This window comes from Gallus gallus, chromosome 2, assembly GCF_016699485.2.
Source record: "Gallus gallus isolate bGalGal1 chromosome 2, bGalGal1.mat.broiler.GRCg7b, whole genome shotgun sequence".
In the NCBI taxonomy this organism is placed as follows: Eukaryota; Metazoa; Chordata; class Aves; order Galliformes; family Phasianidae; genus Gallus; species Gallus gallus.
The window spans coordinates 98,055,878-98,076,928 of record NC_052533.1 but is presented as its reverse complement, the minus strand read 5'-3'; the positions used below and the strand labels follow the sequence as shown (position 1 = coordinate 98,076,928).

At 44.6% G+C, this 21,051-nt stretch overlaps 1 protein-coding gene across 2 annotated transcripts in view; it reads left to right on the top strand.

Annotated features, from left to right (window-relative positions):
• The first annotated feature begins 4,330 nt into the window (after nucleotides 1-4,330).
• The window catches only part of RAB31 (RAB31, member RAS oncogene family), a 59,719-nt gene continuing 42,998 nt past the window's right edge, over nucleotides 4,331-21,051 (top strand). Inside the window, exon 1 of one of the 2 annotated variants that reach the window (XM_015282510.4) lies at nucleotides 4,331-4,431. In XM_015282510.4, the coding sequence (XP_015137996.1) occupies nucleotides 4,408-4,431 (24 nt within the window). In that variant the 5' untranslated portion in view covers nucleotides 4,331-4,407. Of the gene's footprint in view, nucleotides 4,447-21,051 lie in introns of both variants that reach the window. The other variant, XM_015282509.4, reaches the window with a different exon arrangement.

Genomic DNA, 21,051 nt, shown 5'->3' with positions numbered 1-21,051 from the left:
CTTGCTGGACTGATCCACAAGTCATCACGATGCCGTTTCCAAAGCACTCAAAACTGGCAGCTACAGACATCACAAAATGCGGTCTTGGGAGCCTGCAGCTTGTGGGATCCCTGTTTGGAGCTGTACATTCAGATGTGCAATCACTACAACTTTTGTTGTTTACATTGGAAATCCATGCATGCTGAGGCAGATTTTTGTACAAAATGCAACAAGAGGAAGTACTCATCCAAAATTATTGGCTCCCATAAATGTTTTTTTAGAGTTCATACAGAAGAAGAGACTGAGATATGGAACTTCCACCAGTAACTGAGAACATGAATTCAGGTCAAAGCAGCTGGGTGGCTTTTGCTGGAGTAAATGAAATACTTCAGTGATTTCAGTCTCAGCAGAAAGACCTCCAACTTGATTCATTTGTGACCCATCACGCCTGATGTCCAGACCTGAATAATTGGTGCTGGTTGGCAAATATGCTTAGCAATATAGACAAATAATCCATCATATCAGAGACTTGACTTTTGCTATTTCAGCTCATCTCAGAAATTTCTTCTCACACAAGTCGTAAATGAATTTGTTTTTCACTTTCATTTGGTGCTCCGACAGGTACTACCAGAAGAATTGTCCAAAGCCTTGAAAAGCCCTACTCCTAACTTCTGGTCTGAATAGATCTAAAGCCAATTTGCATCTATATTCTAATTCAGCTACTTCTTACTGCTTCTTGGGACTTATTTGCCTGTAGTATTTGTATTGTTCTCCAAGTGTACCTCAGTGCTTGTTTTTCAGGTCTAAGAAAAAGCTTTTTTGATTATTTCCCCACAGAACCATCAGAGTGGAGCAATGTAGTTCTATGAGCAATGCAGTACTATCATTGGGTTGGACCGTGGCACAGGAGTTGCTGAGGATCAAGAAGATTTGTACAAGTTCTCATTAGCATTCTCCAATGATAGGAAATTGCCCTGGGGATTATCAGCAAATCAGCAGAGTGAATTTGACTCTCTTTGTAAGTGCGCACTTACACTGAGAGAAATCTTTCCTACTTCATTAGGAACAGCACATCTGTTTGAAGGTCCATCAAGAAGAACATCGGTAAGTTTCATGTAAGCAAACTCCAGTTTTCTCAACAGGAGTAATGCTACTTTTCAAAGTAATTGGCAGTGCAACTGTAAGTAGCAGCTTGCAGAGGTTTACTCCCCATTTCCAGTGGATTTTCTATTCAGGAGGAAGCGACTGGACCACATAAGTGCTACAAACAAGAGATGTTGGAAACATGAAGTAGTTCCTCAGTACTGAGTAACAGGCAGCTGCAGATCCTCCTGGTGTTAGTGTTGGAATCAACGGGCTACGAAGGGCCTACTTTACATTTCTGTACATGGAATAAAATGAAATAACACTACAGAGTAAAAAAAAAAACAAATAATAAAAAGTTGCAGTGGTTTAAGACCTGTGTGACTGAAATCAGAATCAGATTCTGCCAGGCTATTCCCCTTCTTTAGTTTTCGTGTCTTGGGTGCCTCGCGGAGCCTGGCCAGAACAGCCTTTTTCTGACTTTCTAAAATAAACAAACAAAGCAGTTAAGCAAACAAACTGAAATTTAAGTAAACAAACAAAGAGAAAGCAGCATCTTCCAGAATTTTAGCCATTTCATAACCACATGATTTGACACAAGGTGTGGGCTCTGGGCTGGAAACCAGTCCTCTGGCTCCAAGAATTCAGTCAAAGAAGATGCAACAGTGGAAGAAGTGCTGTTAACACCTTATCCCAGGTTTCCCAGCTGGGCAATGATGCAGGCAGCAGAATAACCAAGTTTTCCTGAATCCTGTGTCTCACCAGAGGGCTTTCTGCCTTCTGTTCCTCAATGGGTCTATACGCATTAAACCACTGATTTTGCACTGAAAGAAAGTAGCCTGAGTGACCACAAAGACAAAGGTGATGCATAGAATCACAGAATGGCTTTGGTTGAAAGGGACCTCAAAGCCCAGCCTCATGCTGTAGGCAGGGCTGTCACCAACCAGCTCAGCTGCCCGGGCCCCATTCAACCTGGCCTTGAATGCCTCCAGGGATGGGGAATCAATCCTACCCTCCCACAGCAGCCAGTAGTACCTTGTATTTCCAGTCAGAGACAGGCCTGTACAAACCTTATTGTTATCATGCGTGGAAACACCTTGAGCTAGACTGTGTCTCCCTGACTTAAGCCCAGCCCAGGGGAGCTCCCTCTTACATTAATCATAGGTCAGCAGTGACTTATCTAAGATCAGTGCCATTGCATGGTTATAGAATGACAATAAAACAGAGAATGGCCTGGTTCCACCATTTTTGGGAAACAGAAGCAAGTGGCTGCCCAGAGAGAAGGTGGATGACCCATCTCTGGAGACACTCAAGGTCAGGCTGGATGGAGCTCTGAGCAACCTCATCTGCTGTAGGTGTCCCTGTCCATTGCGGGGGGGTTGGACTAGGTAAAGGTCCCTTCCAGCTCAAATGATTCTATGGTTCTATGATTATATTATTTCTGAGAACAACTCACTTAAAATAATGCTACTGGAAAACAAAGCTGCTCTATTTCCTAAAAGCTAAACACAGTTGGGTTGAAAGAAGTGAGGCAAGTAATTGTTTCAAAACTTATAATTATTACTTGAAGAAGATGCTATCAAAAAAAAAAAAACCAAACCAAACCAAAACAAAAAAACCTTTGACATACAGAGTCTTGTTTTCGTTTGCTTTTAACCAGGCATTTGAAAACACTGAAACATGACCAATACCTCAAAAAATGTTTTCCTGACCACAACTCCTTGCATGCAGACAAACACAAGGATTATGCCAGTTCCTGGAAGAAGGAACGTCATTAGCTTTTTTTAAAACTTGAGCACGTCTGCTTGTATTGTTGTTTTTCTCTCTTCCTATCTCCCTGACTTTGAAGGATCTTCCTTCCTCCCTCCCTTTTTCTTTCTTTCTTTTCTCTTTCTCTCTTTCTCTTTCTTTCTTTCCTTGTTTCTTCCTGAAATTAGCTCAGCTAGAACAACATCTAACACACACACACACACACTCAAAGCTAAATTCCCAAATTCCAAGAATTACAGAATCTGTGTCAAAGGAAAGAGATAGATGACCATTAGGATATGTGGAACACAGCGATGTTTAAAGATGGGACCAAAAAATGAATTTTCACAAAAGATGGTCCTGAATCATTATACAGTATGTGAATTTCAGTCCCTTGGCAGCAGACAAATCTGAATGGAGGTCATAGGGACAGCATTTAACCCAGGCCTAAAATTGAATAACAGGGTGGAGCTGGATGGTATGGAGACTTGGAACTTTCTACCTCCTGTCCATGAATCCTCCACTGCTGAAACACACCACCCACCACCACACGGAGTTCACATCCACTGCTTAGTCTCCATAAATGTTCAGCAAGCATTGATGCATGCCCATAGGTTTACTTGTTTTCGCATGGAGGAATTCAATTTCACTTCTTTGCTTCATATGCACTTCCATGTCAGGCGACATCATCCCATACTGGTGGGAAGGTCCAACCTCTACTGCTGTACCACCAACATCTGCTTCCGATGTCGAGGGCCAAAATGATACAACAGGAGGCATTACTTTTGGAGCAGCCCTTGTAGTTAGAACACTAGAATCTTTCTGGAAGGGTTGCTTGAAAATCTGCTGTGTTTTCTTTCTCTTTGCTAAACTCTCCTAAAAAAAAATCAAGGTTCATTAGGCACTGAGAACCTCTGTGATGCATCTCTCCTGCTCAGGGGGGTGATGGAGTCACTGTTCCCCAAGGTGTTCAAGAACCGTGTGGATGTGGCTCTGAGGAACATGGGCAGTGGGTACAGTGGGATGGGCTGAGGGTTGGACTAGATGATCTTAGTGGTCTTTTCCAGCGTTAAGCATTCTATGATTCCTTAGATCTCTTTCTTCTGTGTGACTTACATCCCATGACAGACAACTCCCTGACGGACACAACCCTCTTCTGCTTTTCCAGGTCTACAGCCTACAGGTGCTTTCCACAAGCCCTTGAATTTGGCTACCAGGAATAGAGGGAGGGGGGGGAATCTGCCAACCCCCCACACTGCTCTCAGAGGACTGATTTTGACACCAGCTGCAAATTGTTACTCATCATTACTTTTCTGCGCGTGGGATGCAGCCCAGAGGCTGACCGAATCAAAACAGGGACGGTTAGTACTAGGGTCGTGTAAAAGCACAGTCGGCCTTTCCCCTCCTTTCTGCGCTCGCCAACCCGCAGGCAGACCCCGGCAGCGGCCCGCAGCTGAGTCGGCACGGCCCCGGGGCAGCGCCGAGGCGGGGCCGCATGTGACCGCGGCGGGGGCGGCTCGGTGCCGTGCCGCGGCGGGGCAGTGCGGAGCGGCGGCGGCGGCGCTGGGCGATGCGGAGCGGCCGGGCCCCGGGCAGATGATGGCGATACGCGAGCTGAAAGTGTGTCTGCTTGGAGTGAGTAGCGGCGGGGACGGGCCGTGCGCCGGGGGGTTTCCCTCTTCCTCGGCTGGCGGAGGGCGAAAAGGGACAGATTTGCCGCCTCCCTTCCTGCGGGCCCGTCCGGGGGCCGGCGGGCGGTGGGAGCCGAGGCGGGCGGCTCGGCGGAGTGAATTCCTCCACTCAACAGCCTCTGGGGGGCGAGGGGGCTTTCCTTTTCTTTAGTTTATTCTAATTTTTTGGTAGTTTTGAACTTCTTTTCAAAAGAGGAAGCTGTTAGGGGGGCGGGACCTGCCACCCCTTCCCCGCTGCCGGAGCCCCCGGCGGGTCCCCGGAGCCACCCCCGCGGCAGCGCTCCGAGTCCCGTCATGGTGGGGCCGGGGCGGCGGGAAGCTGAGGAGGGCGGGATGCGGCGGCAGCGGCCGACCCCACAGGGACGCTCGTGTGGTGCGAGCCCCTCAGCCCCTGCTGCTCGCCGTGCGCTGAGCTTACGGGCTCGCGTGGGTTTATTTTCAAGCGTCTTTTGCTCGACTGCTTACAGGAATGCCTTTATTGCAACTTTTGTCTCGTCTTTCACTCTTCTCTTTTTGTGTGTGTGCGTTTAACGTTTGGAGCAGCAATGTGCTTAGCTGTGCAGTTTGGCTCCGCCTGCCCCCGCTCTGCCCTGCACGGGGGGAACTGCGCGCCTGAGCGTGCTGCTGGGGTGGCAAACAGTGCACGGGCAGGCCCGCTCCTCCAGCAGCTGCCAGCTGAGCGTTGCTGCTTGCTTTGGTGGTCGTGGGCTGATGGTTGGGTTTGCTAATCTCAGTGGTCTTTTCCAAGCTGAATGATTCCATGGTCTCTGGCGTGTGGGATGCGAGTTAGGCAGCTTTTAGTGCCATATCTCATAATATTCAGTGAGCTATGTGAAGAAGGAAACTTAGAGTGAATTCTTTCGTGCAAAGCAACTGAGCTGAACGTTTGGAAAACAAACTACTGCCATCCCTCGTGCTCCCTGTGGTTTGTGTTGACTCTTAGTCTGGACGGCGTGGGTACTCTGCCCTGAGGAGGTGCCAGGGCATGGGGAGTTCAACCCAAAGTGTTTGGCGATGGTCCTTCCTCCTTTCTTGATGAGAATTCCCGCCTTCAGCTTTTAAAATGGCACAGAGACAAAATAAATGTGGTTTCCACAAGCCTGAGGAGCCTGTGGTAGAGCATGTGGATACGTCTTTATTTCTTATCCCCCAGTACAAAATCCTGTAATTTTATAGTGATGAAGTGTCCTGTGAAATGACATTCCTCTTGCCCACTACTTGTTGCTGTTTTGTAACATTGATGTGTGCTGGAGGTTTTGCAGGGCAACTGTTTACTTCTTCTGGGGCAAGAGAAGAAAGCTGTAAGGCAGCTTTGTGTTCCTAGGAGTATGCAATTACTCTGTAGGTTCATTGAAGTGGCAGTTGAAACCCTCAGGAAGATGTAAGTATCTGTAGTTACATTTGCTTAGTAGATAATGATTAGAGGGATGTTCCTTCCTGAGTTTTAACAGTGTATAATTCTAGAAAACTCTCTCTTCTGATCCCAAGTGTCTCATTTGCTGTGGAGGCTGATGCTCTAATTTTCCAAAAGTAAGGAATCCTTCATATGTCAAATCCCCTCATGAAGTTCAGACTCCCAAAACAGGGGAACTGCCTGTCTGTGTGAACAACTGCACTCATCAGTCAGCTGATCTGCTTGAAGTTAGATAGTAACCTAAAAATGTGTTTCTGCATCTACTGAGAGGAACCCTAACAGCTGCCTTCCCCATCAGTCCTAGGCCTGGCTCATTGGTCCATGTTGTATCTAGTAGTGCCCTTGGTAACTGGTTAAGTCCAACATGTCCAAGTCCTAAAATGAGCTCTTATTCTCATTAGAAATTAAGGACTAAGTTGCTTTATAAACCTCTCTTGCTCTCCACTTCTGAACAAATCAGACAAGAGGGTCACTGATTCATTCTGCCCTGATGGTCTGCAGCCCTCAGCTGTGCAGAGAGCCTGGGCTTCAGCTATTTCTGCCAGTTCAGCATTCCTGAGCGAGGGGGAGTTTGTAGCTGGCTTAGTGTTGGCAGAGGCAGCATCTCCACATACCTCAAAGCCCAGCTTGGCTTTAGAAGGTGTGACTGGGAGGGTGAGGAGAACAGAGAAACCAGGGCTGTGCTCCATGCTGCTCACTCCTCCTGCCATGCTGTGGGACCAACATTTGGTCTGGAGCCATAGCAGCAGAGATGAAGAGCAAGTTGATGGCTCTCGGAGGAAACCCAGCATTGGTCGTGCTGCACCACAGAAGAGAAGCTGGCCTATTGTTTTCAATGTAAATCTATCAAAACTTGGATTTTGGTGTCTGTATTTCACTCGTTCTTCCTCAGAAGTAGCTTGTGTTTTTTAAAACTCTGTGGGTGTGATGGGGGGGAATTTGGAGCAGCGTGGAGTCGGGCACAGGAAGGAGATAGTCCTGAGGTTTATGTAAAGAAAATACTTCCAAGAGAGTGATGGAGGGGAATTTTGGGGCAAATCAAGCCACGTGTGAGTCATTTGGAAGGCTGGCTTTGTTGGTGGAGCTTAGTTATTCATGGATCTGGGAAAGCAGTGCTCTTTGAGGTGAGGTGGTTTCTGTCTGCTCCTGTGCTGGTAGGAACAGGATGCCTGCCTAATGGCTTGGTGCCTCATGGCCTCAGGTGGAAGAGTAGGCAGATAGAATTTTATAGCTATCCTGAGTATGCTGCTGTGCAAGTGGCCTCAAGCCTGCTCTGGAACTACTTCACCTGGTAAATTACCGCTGCTGGGCAGTGAGGTATCCATCTGTGGAATGCCTCCATCTTAGTACAAGCAACTGCTCGAGCATATGCTCCAAGCCCTGTCATGTCATCCCAGATTCCTCCTGGCCTCTCACTCTGATGTGTTTGTTCTCATCAGTTGCCCCCATGTTATCAGTTCCTGGTGCTGAGCAGGGTTCAGCTGTGGTGTGGAGGAAGTGAACTGCAGCTCCCGTTTGGCCTGGCTTTTCTGTCCTGAGTGGAAACACTCCCAAGGGAACAAAGGAGCATGGGGGCAAGGGGCCAAGTGTGCTCTTTCTGTGTTGAAGTGTGGCTGGTGGGAATGGTGTCCAAGCATCCTAACGGGTGTGAGGCTGTGGAGTGCCCCATGCTGTGGCTGCTGACTTCAGGCAGGCTAAGGAGCGATTTGCGGCCCTCTGCCAAGTCCTGGCATAGATGTGTGGCAGCCACAGCAGACGTTGCCAGGTCTAGGACTGAGGTAAATTTTTGTCTTTGTCACTTCCTGAGGAAACTTTGACAGCACTTCAGAGAGGCTTTGGGAGGTGGCTTGCCAACTATCATCTGAAGTGACCTCCACTCCTGCCTTCCTTTTAGTTTTGTTTACTACATTTTTATGTTCTGACTGTTCATCACAGGACCAGAGGAGTTAGGACTGGAAGAGACTTAAAGGGCATCCCTTGGTTCTAAAGCTCCTCTTAAAGGTTTTCTGATACACTTGCTCTAAAACCTTGTGACAAAGTTCTCTGTTCTCCCCAGGGCTATCTTCCAAAGCTTATATGTGCTTACTGTAAAAAGCTTTTTCCAAACATAGCACCTAAATCTTCCTTGCATAAGACTTCATTTTTTCATCCATTTGTTTGTTTCTACTTCCTTGCTTGCTGGAAGATGCTTTCTGCTAGCACGTAGTCTTCAAATGCTGCCTCCAATTGATGAGCCTAAGCCTGTAAGTAGAGTGCCATCTCCTCTATGCAGAAGGTCTCCTAAATGGTTTCTCTACCAATGGATCCCAAAGGCCAGCTATGGAGAACAGTTTGTTAAATTTGCTGCTGTCTTGCACCTTGGTGTGAGGTATCTGCACATGGAGTGTGGAACTGAGCACGCAGCTGTTAGGCATTTAAAGTCATTGAGAATGTGATAGTAGTTTTCTTGAGGGTAGATCTCAGTTTTTCCTATCATGATGTCATGATAATGTAAGGATCTGGACTGAGCTTGATGTAGAATGAATTCCTCCAGCGGATCTCAGGCATGTTACAGTAAGAAGTTTACGTACCCACTCTTCTCTTTAAAGTAGCAATTACATGGAATGTGGATGACTAAGAGAGAATCTTTTGGTTTGTGTTGGTGTTTATAGAAGACTACAATTTTATCTCATTCGACTCTGAAGTGAGCTGCAGTGTTGTAGCCCCAAACAAAATGAGAGGGACCGAAGTAGAGCAGAAAACAAAAGTGGCTGCAAGTCTTGGAAATGCTAGCCCTGTATCAGATCATGTGCTCAGCTGGACAATGATTTTTAAGCCCTTGGAGAACCAAGAGGCAGGCAGCCAGGCATGCAGGGTTAGTGTAACTGCACGTGCCCTGTTTCCTTGTGAAACCTGGTGAGGTGTCTCTGAAGCTTGCACTTAAGTGAACTCATGGTGCTTCCGTATTCCACTCCTTTACCCTGCCATTCAAAAGTACAGTCTATTAGGGCACTGAAGAACACTGGGACTGTGGCTTATTTTGTTTTGAGGAAAAAAAAATACATTAAAAAAAAATCAAATTACATAGCAAGTGAGAAATGCCTTTCCTCCTGTATCCATGAACAATTATGTTCAATATTTTTTTCCTATGAAATTATAAAATCTGTTTAAATGGCATAATTAGATTTTTGCAGTCTAGACACAAAATACATAGGTAAATAATTTATCATGTAGAGCTGTGGAGGATTGGAATTCAAGTTTTCATATTGACCTTGGCCTTACTGCTTTCCTGACATTCTTCCAAACATTTATTTTGTTGTATCTTCCAAAAACTTTGAGTGGAATTACTTAGAAAAGTCAGTAAACTATTTTATGACCTGAATATCTTTCTAGGGAAAGATAAACGTGGAGGCCAAATTCTACTTTCGTGTACAGCAGCTCAACCAGGCTGGTGGTTACAGAGGAGTTCTGAAGTAGCAGAAGGCAGAACTGAAAACGCTTTATTTTCAGTAGTCGCAAGTGTCCAAATGGGAAGCTTTTTGTCACTAATAAACTGAGAGAAAAAGAATTGCCTGTGGTTTACTGTTGTTGGAGAGGATGGTGTGTAACAAGCTCCCATCACCTGAGCACCATCTCTCAGTTCCCATCCACTGGTTTTGACTTGATTGTTGAATGAGACCTTACCGTCCTGATGTGGCTGTTGGCTATGAATCACATGCAGGCTGTTCTTCTACTGTCTAACAAATTGTATTTATTTCTTGTTCAGGCTTTCCCAGCTCCTAGCTTCTATCTTTTTTTTTTTTGCCTCCCTAGTGTTGGCTGAAAAGCTGTGAGACTTCTTGTTGAATGGTAATCCTGAGAACATTCTTTCTACTAAAAGGAAGTTGAATTGGTAGTGAACTCAATGTTTTGAAGAACGAGTGTTGTGCTCACCTTACTTTCTGAAGTAGTGCTGGGGCAGTGTGTGAAGCAGTCACAAACTGTGTGCAAAAAATTGCATGGGGGGGGAAAAAACATACTCATTCTGTTCTTTAAATGTACATTTAAGGTCTGTTTTCTGAGGTTTGTGTTGATTGTAAGACTTGTTTTTACAGCAATAGTTTGTTTTGTTACTGTTCGTTGCAATTGAAATCCAATTTAGGGAAGTGGTAGAATAGGCAGTAGCTGTGCTGATCTTGGGCAAATACCTCTGAATCTGCAGGGCTTTTCTATTTGTATAGAAATTAGTGCTGGTGAATTTTGCCAATGGTAGGTTGTATCTGATGAAAACATGTGGAGGCTGTAGACTGTGCAAGTGTACTGGTTGGATGAACGATATTATCTCTACAACTCCTTGTTGTGAGGAGCAGAGAGGCTACAATTCTGCTCTAGATGATTTCAAACAGCTGTCTTTTCTTTATCTTACTTCTGCTCCCTCTTCCAAATGCCACCTCCCCAGTCTTCAAGGTTGGACAACCCTACAGGATTTGCTTTTTGAGGGTATATTTCCAGGCTATGTCCTGTTCTTAGAAAACAAGGTGTTGAGTGTAAGGCAGCTTGTTTCTTCTCATCAATGGCTCTGGTGACCATATCTCAACTTCTGTTAATACAGCGTGGTGGTTTGAGATTGTGATGTGACTTCTTGGTCATCGTCTCTTCCTCTGTCTGGAGGTGTGATAGTTCCTTTGCTTGTGTTTCTCAGAGCTGCTTCTGAGACCAGACAGTGCTCAGCAGGTGGGTACCCAGAGATTCCTCCAAAAGGGTCAGGAAAGCTGGTGGAAAAACTGGGAGGTTTCACCTTGATTGGCACATTGGATCCTGACTGGATTCCTGCAGAGAAGAAATGTTTGCCCTGATAAGATAGGTAGTGTGCTCCACAGGCACTTCAGCTCTCTGGTCTGGTGTAGGAGCCAGGCCCACAGCAGCTGGCAGGGGGACAGAGACCACAGCCCGCTGTGTGTGGTGAGAGCTCCCCACTTTGTGGCCAGAGCTGGCTGTTGGGTTGCTGACTGGGTTGGCCCTGCCTTCTGTGGAAGGAAGAGGAGGAAGGTAGCTTCTGGTTTGCCTGAGGTCTCTCTGATGGACTTTTCATTTGAAATCCACTGTAAGTTCAGTCTAGTCTTCTCCATATATACATAGAATCATTAAGGTTGGAAAAGACTGCTAAGGTCATTCAGTCCAACCATCAGCCCATCACACCATGCCCGCTAACCATGTCCCTTGGTGCTACATCCACACGGTTTTTCAACACCTCCAGGGTTGGTGGCTTCTCCATATCCCTGAGCAGCCTGTGCCACTGCCTCACTGCTCTGAGAAGACATTTTTGCTAATATCCATCCTGAATCTCCCTGGTGGGACTTAAGGCCATTCGTTACCCCTTATCCTATCGCTAGTTACTTAGGAGAGGAGGCCAGGTCCTGTTGTAGCTGTAGAGAACAATGAGGTCCCCTCTGCATATTTCTGACTGCTGAACCTACTCAGCTTTGCAGCAGGTTTAAGCCAGTTTATTCCCATCCTTCACTTCCTTTGGATAATTACAAAGAAAAATCTACCTTCATTCAGCACTAATCATGCTGCATGATTGTGCCCTGCTGGTTGGCAGGGTAGAGCAAGCTCAATTCTGTGCTCCCTGTCGGGGCTTGCTGTGCCCCTAAGTTTAGACACTACCACAGGCAGGAAAGCAGAAACTTTTGCAAGCAGTCAGTGGACACAAATGTGGGATGCTTCAGCTCACTGTCTTGTGTAAGCAAATGCCAATGTTATAATTTACAGTCTCCAGGCTTGCAGATCCACTAATGAAAGCTGAACAGCAGTCAGGGGAACAAATGTTTTTTATTTCCACGTGGCTATTTTTGAACATAAATTCTAGTGTGCGGTTTTGATGTTTTTTGGAGGGTAGGGTAGTCTTTTTTTGGTTTTGCACTTTGTGTTTGGAACAAAGTTCTTGTTTGGGAAACACGTGGAAGCACACGTGTGTGAGATCCGGCTCCTGAATGCTTCGTGTCCCGAAGTGATCGTTTCCTGTGTGTCAGCAGGGTGACAGGATGTGGCTGACGTCACTGAGTGTCCCGGCTGGACCGGTTACTCTGCTGTGCACAACCGCAGTGGATCATAAACATTGTCAGAGCAAGCTTTTAAAGTGATAACTATCAGCCTTCTGTGTGGGCTTACCTATAGTTGGCACTGCTTGAAGCAGATTTTCCTTTACTTTTGAGCCTGTCTGCAGAGACAGAGTTAGAAGAGCTTCCTCAAGTAGGCTTAATTTTGATTGATTTGTTTTTGCCTATTTAGTTCTGGAGCAAACAAAGCTCAAGCATAGATAGAATCTAACAGTTCTCCATCAAAGCTGTGTTGCAGAGTGGTGAGACAAGTCTGAAGTTGCTCGCATACCCTTCCATGTGTACTGCTGGCCAGTGACATGCACTGGAGTAACTCTGACCTTCATCTTATACTTGTAGTCGTAGATTCATGGAACCACAGAGTACCCTGACTTGGAAGGGACCCCAAAGAGTCATTGAGTCCAACTCCAAGCAGGGCTACCCAGAATTCAATCTCTGCATTTGAGAGCAGTGTCCAAATGCTCATTGAACTTTATCAGCCCCGTGCTATGATCACTGCTCTTGGGAGCCTGTTCCTGAGTCCTGACCACTGTCTGGTTAAGAAACTCTTCGTAACCCTCAAGTTTCACATCACAGCTCCATGCCATTTCCCTCGGGCCCTGTCGCTGTCAAAGAGAGCACAGCTCAGTGCTGCCCATGAGGCCTTCTCTCAGCTCCTCTGCTCTGCGCTGAGCACACCCAGGGACCTCAGCCATTCCTTATACATCCTGGACCCTTCACCATCTTTGTAGCCCTGTCAGTAGCTTGTATCTTCTGTATATTCTTCAGACATGCTGTTTTCTTTCCCTTAAGTCTGGTACTGGGAATTCAGTGGCAGAAGATGAATCCTTAGGTGTTTGATCAACATTTAGTTGGTGCTCATGAAGGGCAGCTGTAGTGGAGTTCAGTGGGCTTCAAGGGCATGATGTGAAGATCACATCAGAGAGCACTCAATTGGTTGCAGCATAGGATCATACCTGGGCTCAGTTTGGCTCTCGGGACTTGAATGCATTTTTAGCTTCTTGATTTAAAGGAGAGGAAACACATTGTCACTGTGGTTAGTAGTTTGGGAGTTAGAAGCATATTAAAACTGAGATATTTGAGGTGTTTGTCCATGTGCAGTCACAACTTTAATCTCAAGCAGTTTCTACCATCTGTGGAAGCAAATATTATGATTGTTTGCTTAAGATAGCATTTGTTAATTTAAGAAAACTGTCATTGGCTGACAGACATTGCTAGCAGTGCACAAAGGCACACTTCCTCACTGTTGCTGGAGGAATCTGTCAACTGGTTAACTCCTGGAGGGATTTGGGAAGTGAGAAAGAATGCATTCCTTTTATTGAATAGGAAGTACTTTTCCTCCTTTTTTTTTTCTTTAGGTGAGCTAAATATAAGTAGGTGTATTTTGAGAGTCAGAAAATCCAGAAAGCCCTTTCAGTCTATCTTGTTGAAGATGGTATGAGCTGGAAGCTTCCAACCACGCTTAGGCCACAAGCCTTTTGCAGTGCGTATCCCATGCTGATATCAACTTTTGTAAGTACTATGATGATAATCTGACTGTTAGGACAATCAGTTCTTGAGTGTGCTACAAACAGGGTTTCTCCAGCCTCATCCTTTACATCAGCTTTTCCTTAAATTTGCTGAACTGTCCACAAGAATGAAAAATCTTGCTTTGTTTTTGTCTCAGTTTGCTTGAACAGGTATTAAGAAATTAAGCAGTTTGTCCCACATTTAGTCTCATCAACTGTTACTACTCCTGAAACACAGTATAATTTGTGCTATTAGTCTTCTATGTTAATTTTTTTCCCTCTCCAAGGTGTCTTTAGTAGCATGCCTGAGCATTAGACAAGCATCTGGAATATGTTTGAAGCAACAACAAAAAAAAAAACCAGATAACAGAAGATTACATCAGTATTTATGTTACAGAGGCCCTTATTTGAGCAGGGTCCTTGTGAAGCACATGTTGAATTCAAAGCACTGGGCTGATCTCCCCAGCAGTGTACTGGGATACATCCTTCAGCCTTAGCTGAACAAACTGAATTGATTTCCAGTCTTAAAGCACTGCACATACTTAGACAGCTGAACGCAGTGCTATGTGGAGGACGAAGATAAGTTTATGTTAATTTGAAATGACATAGATCTTGAGCCATTCCTGTCATTTAACATCAAAAGCTCGTTTTTTCCTCTGCTTGGTTTTCACAATATGCTAAACTCTATGGAGGTGCTGCTTTAGTTGACGAGGTAGTTTAGTTGACTCTGAGAACTTAGTTGAGAGAACTTTAGGGGCTTGTAGACTGGAAGAGTTGTAAAGGACTGGTAGGGGAGAATGAGGAACACAGTAAAATCTGAGAAGGGGCGAGGAAAAGAGAAGCTGAGAGTAGGGAAACAAAGTCATGCAGAGCAAACAAAAAAGTGTGGGGTGAAAAACCCAGCGGCTTCTTCCTTCATTTCAGCCTCCAGTTTCCTTTTTTTTTTTCTTTTTGTGGATGTAACTTTGTCTTAGTTAGCTTTGCTTCATTTGTGTTTCAAAACATTTTTTCCCACTGAGCTCACAGAGTTGTCATTTGCACTGTACTAAATTAAGCAGTACCTTTTGGCTAGTTGAGAATGCCCTGCCATAAATCTGGTAGCTGAAAGGAAAGGTCCAGTATGATTTCTATGGGCTGCTTGACAATGTCATACAGAGTCCCTTTGCCTGTGACTGTGCTGTATGTATGACCATAGTGACAACTGTGGGCTCCATCCTGCATGGTCCACACGCTGCACCGGTGCCCAGCTATTCTTGTCTCCTGAGTTCTGCTTATGTTGAACTTCGTGGTTTAGCACGGCCATTTGAAATGTTCCCTTGTGTTTTCAACTGAGAGTTGCAATGCTTGTGTGCTTTTGGCCATTGTGGTTGAATTGCAGTTTCTAAGAGAGGGGGAGGGGGGAGATTGGCTAGGTCATCAACACTTAAACTGACTTACAGAGGAAAGTTAGACACTTACATCTTAGTTACTTTTGTAGCAGAGAGAGGAAGGTACATAATAACAGCAACAAAAAGAGTTTCTGCTCATCTAAGGGGCTTTTTCCTAAAAACACAAATTCCATGGCAGTAAGTAGTGGTACCAGCTTTGGGAAATATCAAGCTGAAAATCAGTGGGATGTGAAAACATTCAAGAAAGCAGCTGCTTAGAGGATAAGCCTTATGCTGATAAAGTCTTTCATTTATTAGCCTGTTTGGTCCAGATAGCTTTGCCCTCAGTATGTTCACAGCATCGCACACAATAAATCCATAGACAAAAAAACTCAGCCCTGGCTTTTACTATGCTGTGCTTGCTATTACCTGTTCTGTTTACTTCTGTGAGTGACAGAGGAGAATGCACCAGGTGGGTCCTTATGCGATGCTATTTAAAATAAGTGGTGATGTCTGTAGTATTAGGGAGAACTTCAGGACCAGAGAAGAGATGAGGATGAAGTCACTATTAATCTGAGTCAACTAAACATAATTGTTGGGAAAAAAAATCTTAGCATGTGTTTAGGTTTATGCAAACCTCCCATTGTCCACTCCCAGTCCTGCACATCAATTTAGGAAATAAAAACACCTGGTTTCAAGGATTTTTTAATGTATAACAAATAATGGCAAATTTCAGTAAATCTCTAACAGCTCCCATCACTTGATGCCCAGAGGGAAGGCATGCTTCATAACAAATGAAGGTTTCCAGAGACTGTGGGTGGGATGGGAAATTGTAAGGGCATCCTGGATAGACAAGATGCTGTTGGCAACAGAGCAACCTTTAGACTGCCGACCAAATCTCACTCCTTTGGTAGCCATGAGAGGTCCTGGCTTTACACATGCTGGGTGCATCAGCTTGAGAAGAACTGGTAAGTAAGGGGAGATACTTTGTCAGAGTTCTGGTATTTAGCTAATGTAAAGCTCCTGTTGGTTGTCACAAGTGGTTGGGGTTCAACATGTGCAGGGAAAGCATGGGGCAGAGCAAGTGAATGAGGGCAAGAAGTTGTTTTTTTGCCTCTGGTGGTTCTTGGGTACCGTGTCACTTGCTAGGACTTCACTAGCTCAAAACAAAGGTCTGGAGCTGTGATGCTGGTTTCCATTTGTTAGGGGAAATGTCTTTATATAGCTGCACCCTGAAACTATGCCACCTTCCTCGCTGTCACACACTGATGCAAGAGAAGTTGTCCTTTCTCCGGAGTTGAAGTTAACTGGTGTTTCAGCTAGCATTCATAATACATGTGGCTTTCTTCTTCCTCTTAGATATTAAATGCAATAAATTGCAGGTGACCTGGGAACAAACTGGAGGAGTATCACTGCTTGCTGAGCTTGTAAGAGAGGGCTGAATTCCCTTCAAGCATGCCCATCCAAGTTTTCCAGGCAACTGCTTGACTATATAAATATTACTGAAATAGTAAGCTGAATACCAAGAGTCATTTCCTCAAATACTGTATAGAACTGTTGTGCATAAATTTGATGGCGTATGAGTTGCTGCCTTCTTCTAGTAGGAGAAATCAAACCAGTGTATTTGAGCAGTAAACCAAGTTGTTTTCATCCAGACTGGGCTTTGTGGACAAGCTGTAATACAAAACTATACGTTTGGATTGAATTATTGACTCCAGACTTACTGGAGGATTTGACAATACTTCTATAGGGGGAAAGTATATCTTTTTTTCCTTTATTATTCAGTAAGCTATACTAACAAGTCTGTATTTTCAGATTCTGGCTTTGTCAGCCAGGACTTGTCAGCAGGGGAGGTGGTGTCTTGGGCTTGTGAGAAACAGCAGATCAGGTCAAAGAGTATCTCCTTGTCGTACAATTGTTTGGAAAGCTTCAGCTGCTGCAGATATATGCAGGGAAGGTTCACTTGAGAAAAGAATTTGGTTTGGGAAGAATAACACAGAATTTTCTTTTTTTTGTTGCCAAACTATACTCAAAAACATTTGTCGGGATGCTGTTGCCTAATGTGTTTACTGAATTATGTAAGCCTCAGGTTATTTATGTCTTTTAGTCTAAAAATGGAGTTTAGTTTCTCTCATCACTGCATTGCACAATGATGAATGATATTTGACCAGGTTGTTACACTGGTATGTGTACATGTGGTCTGTGGAGATAACAGCCTGCAATCACTACTTGTTATCATTGAAAATGGGACGTACGTTGACTTGTACACCTATCTCTTTTTTTCAAGTTGAAGGCTAATTATCTGAATTCCTAAGCAGATGTTACTCACAAATGTTTTTACTGTATTTTAATAGGAATTTGTGTGAAGAGCAGTATATCAAATATGCATTTAGAGAGAGAGAGAGTGAGTAGGAGAAGGATGTCATTGTGTGAGTGTTAAAGGTCGCCCAAGTTTGTCCAAAAGTAATCTCTGTTTGAGTTGCTGGAGAGTTGTCACTCTCAGTTTAATACATAGGCATTAAAAGAGCCCTTAGTTTCTTTCTTTAGTTTCTTAATTTCTTTACTTTTGCTTCATTTAGCCTCTCCCTGATGAGGTCTCACATCCTCTGGAGATCACCTAGGCTTGTGCTTGGCTCCTTCATAGCTGGGGGAGGTGTGATGGGTGGTGATCACCACTCCTGTAGCGCCACCATAGAAAATTTCTGATGATAAACTGGGACTCTGTTTTCACTTCCTCACCTGAAAAATGAAGTGGTAAACATGGAAATGATCATATTTGACTATTTGTGGTGGTGCTGAGCTGGGAAGTCAGCAAGAGGACAGCAGGGAGGTGTGGTTAAGGTCAACTGGTGTGGTAGGGTGAAGAAGTGGAACAGTGTATCAAAGAGTATCAGATAAATTTTCTTGCCACCTTCAAGAGCTCTGTTAGGGTAAATTTACCTGATTTTCTCTCTTACATTTTGGTCAAGAGGATCCTATGATTTGGAGACGAGTAGAGGGCAAATAGAGAAATGGTGTGAATATTGTTTGGGTGAGAGCAGCTCTATAAATTCCCACAGCTACAGATCTCCTGAAAATGAGCAGGTAGAAATCCCTCAGGTTGATATTTTGTTCTACAATTGTACTTTGCAGTATTTTGTTGGTTTGATTTTAATACAACAATTTATCTATGGGTCATGAAGAACCCTTTCCAGCTGTCCTTGCTATGTTCACACCACTGATTGCTGTGCAGTAGACCCTTGGTGACAGCAGCAATGAGAGGTGACTCTGTTTCTGAGGGAAGGTGCTCAGACACTCTTCTTTCCATCTGTCTGTCCCACCTATCTAGTTTTTGCAACTCTACCATGTCATCTTCCTCCCTCAGGCTCTTGTTTCCCAACTCACTTGAATGTTTAAGCCAGTGCTCCTTTCTTCCTGTTCTCTTACGGCCATGTTGTCTCATTTCATCCTCCTTTAGTACCAGGAGTCACCAGGTGGTGCTATTTCCCATATAAATGCCCTCCTTTGCATTGCAGTGCCCTCCAGCCTTTGGAGAAGGGTTTTACAGCCTTAGATTTTGTGGTGCACCTTCCTTCATAGACGGTAGCGTCAGGAAGTCTTGCTCTTTGCCATAGGATCTGTCTTGAGGCAATCCCTTTGAAGGAGAGGTGTTCCCTGTGACTTCATCAGCCAGTGGCTTGTTTGACCTTGAGGTCCCCAAAAGATGGGACTGCTTCTGCACAGCTTGTGACCATGCTGATATGCTCCAAATCTGCTTTGCTGTAGTGAAAGCATGAGCAAGTCTCAATTAAGGTGTCCTTTGCACTACAGGGTTCCTACCTGGGCCCCTTACATCTGGGGGAGATTCTTTTTTTTTTTTAATTTGCAGATTCCTTGGCATGTACTGTAACTCTGGGGTTGTTCAGTCTAGAGAAGAGGAGGCTCAGGGGAGACCTTATTGCTCTCTATAACTACCTGAAGGGAGGTTGTGGTGAGCTGGGGGTCAGCCTCTTCTCCTGGGTGACTAGTGATAGAACGAGAGGGAATGGCTTCAAGCTGCATCAGGGAAGGTTCAGGCTGGACGTTAGGAAATACTACTTCTCTGAAAGGGTGGTCAGGCACTGGAATGGGCTGCCCAGAGAAGTGGTGGAGTCACCAAGCCTGGTAGTGTTTAAAGAGCGTTTGGATGTTGTGTTGAGGGACATGGTTTAGCGAGAACCATTGATGAAGGGCGAATGGTTGGACTGGGTGATCCTGTGGGTCTTTTCCAACCTTAGCGATTCTATGATTCTGAAGTGACTGCTTCTTGAAAGCTGCTCCTCTTGTTTCATCCTCTCATCTCATCATTCATCTGCATTGATACCGCCTTACTTCTAGCTGTTTTCTATTTTATGAAGGCCATGCTTTTACTTAAAACGGTAGAGGATGTTCAAAATGAGGAATTCAGCATCTTAAGGGACCAGCCAGAACCCCCAAAAGCCACAATTTTAGGTGGAGGAATGCAAATAAACACCAAGTTCCTGTCTTTCTTTTCACCAGGCTAAGCACTGCTTCCTCTGCAGCGCTCCCTGCCACATGCTGGCAAGGGCAGAAGAAATTGAATGATTGAGATTCTGCTCTTAGATTTTTAATTTAATATCCTCTGTTTCTCTTGATGGTTCAGCTACTGTGCTGAATTTGTGCTTGTGAGGGGAACGGAATGTGTAAGAGAAGATGCAGAGAACCAGATAGAAGTTTGGTGTGGCGAAGCAGTTTCTAAATGGTGTTAATAATGACTGAATGCTATTATCTCTGCTGTCCACCCTCATGCTAGCATAGCAGAGTGGTTAGCTTACGCTGCAGTATGAGCATTGATGAGATGTACATATTTAAATTGAGGGTATGGATTTGAGTTTTTATGGCCAAAATAGATGAGCTTTAAAAATTGAGTCTTCCCATGCTTTAAATCTCTACTAACTGCAGTGTTGGTTTTTTTGTTACATTCTGCAGTGTTGTGTCTACAGAGTCAAGCTGAGGAGAGAAGAACTGAGACAGTTCTGATACTGACCCACAGGCCATATTTTTTTTTGTTTCTGTTTTGCATCGTGGTTTTATTTGTTTTTACTGTCTTGGAGTTATTTTGAAAAATAGCTTTGAAGGGAGTGACTTTGTTTTCCCTTCCCTTTTACCACCCTCTTTATAAATAAAGATTGCTCTGTAATCCTCATGCCAATTTTAGGGTAAGGGAGAGGAGTTGGTAGGTCACTGAAGAGCAGCCAAGTTTGTAAGCACTGAGTGAGCACAGCAGTTGTATGTACTGCTTTGTGATTTCCTGGACCGTGGGTAGTTCAAGTGACTGATAGTCCTCACACCCACTGCTACTGCGGTGTTAAACAATGATTTGTTCCTTACTGCTGCTTTAATGCCAGTTCAATCACCGGACTGTGTATGAAGGACTGATAGCAATCTTTCTGACTGGGTTGTCTTTCCAGCAGTCTTGTCCTCTTTCTAAGTGATGTACTGTCTCTTGAGTCCCCACATCTGGATCCTTTGTTAGGACAGCAGAATAATAATCTTGTAAACTCTTTAGAAGAGAGTTTGGCCCTGGTTTCATGAGGTATTTCACATGTGAAGACGTGAATGCCTCTTGGAGAGTGAATTTATTGTTAGCATTAGCTCCTATACAAGCACTGGTATGGTCTCTCATCTCTGGCCAAGCACATCCCTTTGAGAGGATGACAAAATGTTCTTGGCTTTTGTACTGTCTGGTTTGGTGAGGCCACGGTGTGTATTGGAGGCTCTGACAAAAGAAGATGGATGGGGAGATCTTAATGTTGCAGTTCAGGTTTGGGGGAGTGTAGGAAATGTATTTTTGCCTATGCAAGAGGAAAGGGTGACAATACTGAAGCTGTATCTGAAACATGGACATTAGAGTTTTCTATCTCTAGAAGATTACTGAGCTTAGGACCTGGTATGGAGAAAGGGAGAGAACCTGCCACAATGAATGTATGACAAATGGTTTTCTTTTTTAGCTTTCAGAGAAAATCTGCAAAATGGCAGAACAAACAGGACTGTGCTCACTGGCTCCAAGTAAAGCAGATAGCAGAGGAGCTGTACGTGCCCAACTTTCCTACCACAGTAGGATGTGTGCAGGATGCATGTGGAAGGAAACCACATGCTGAATAATCACATTAGTATGTCAGCCCAGAACCTGGCAGCAGCTGT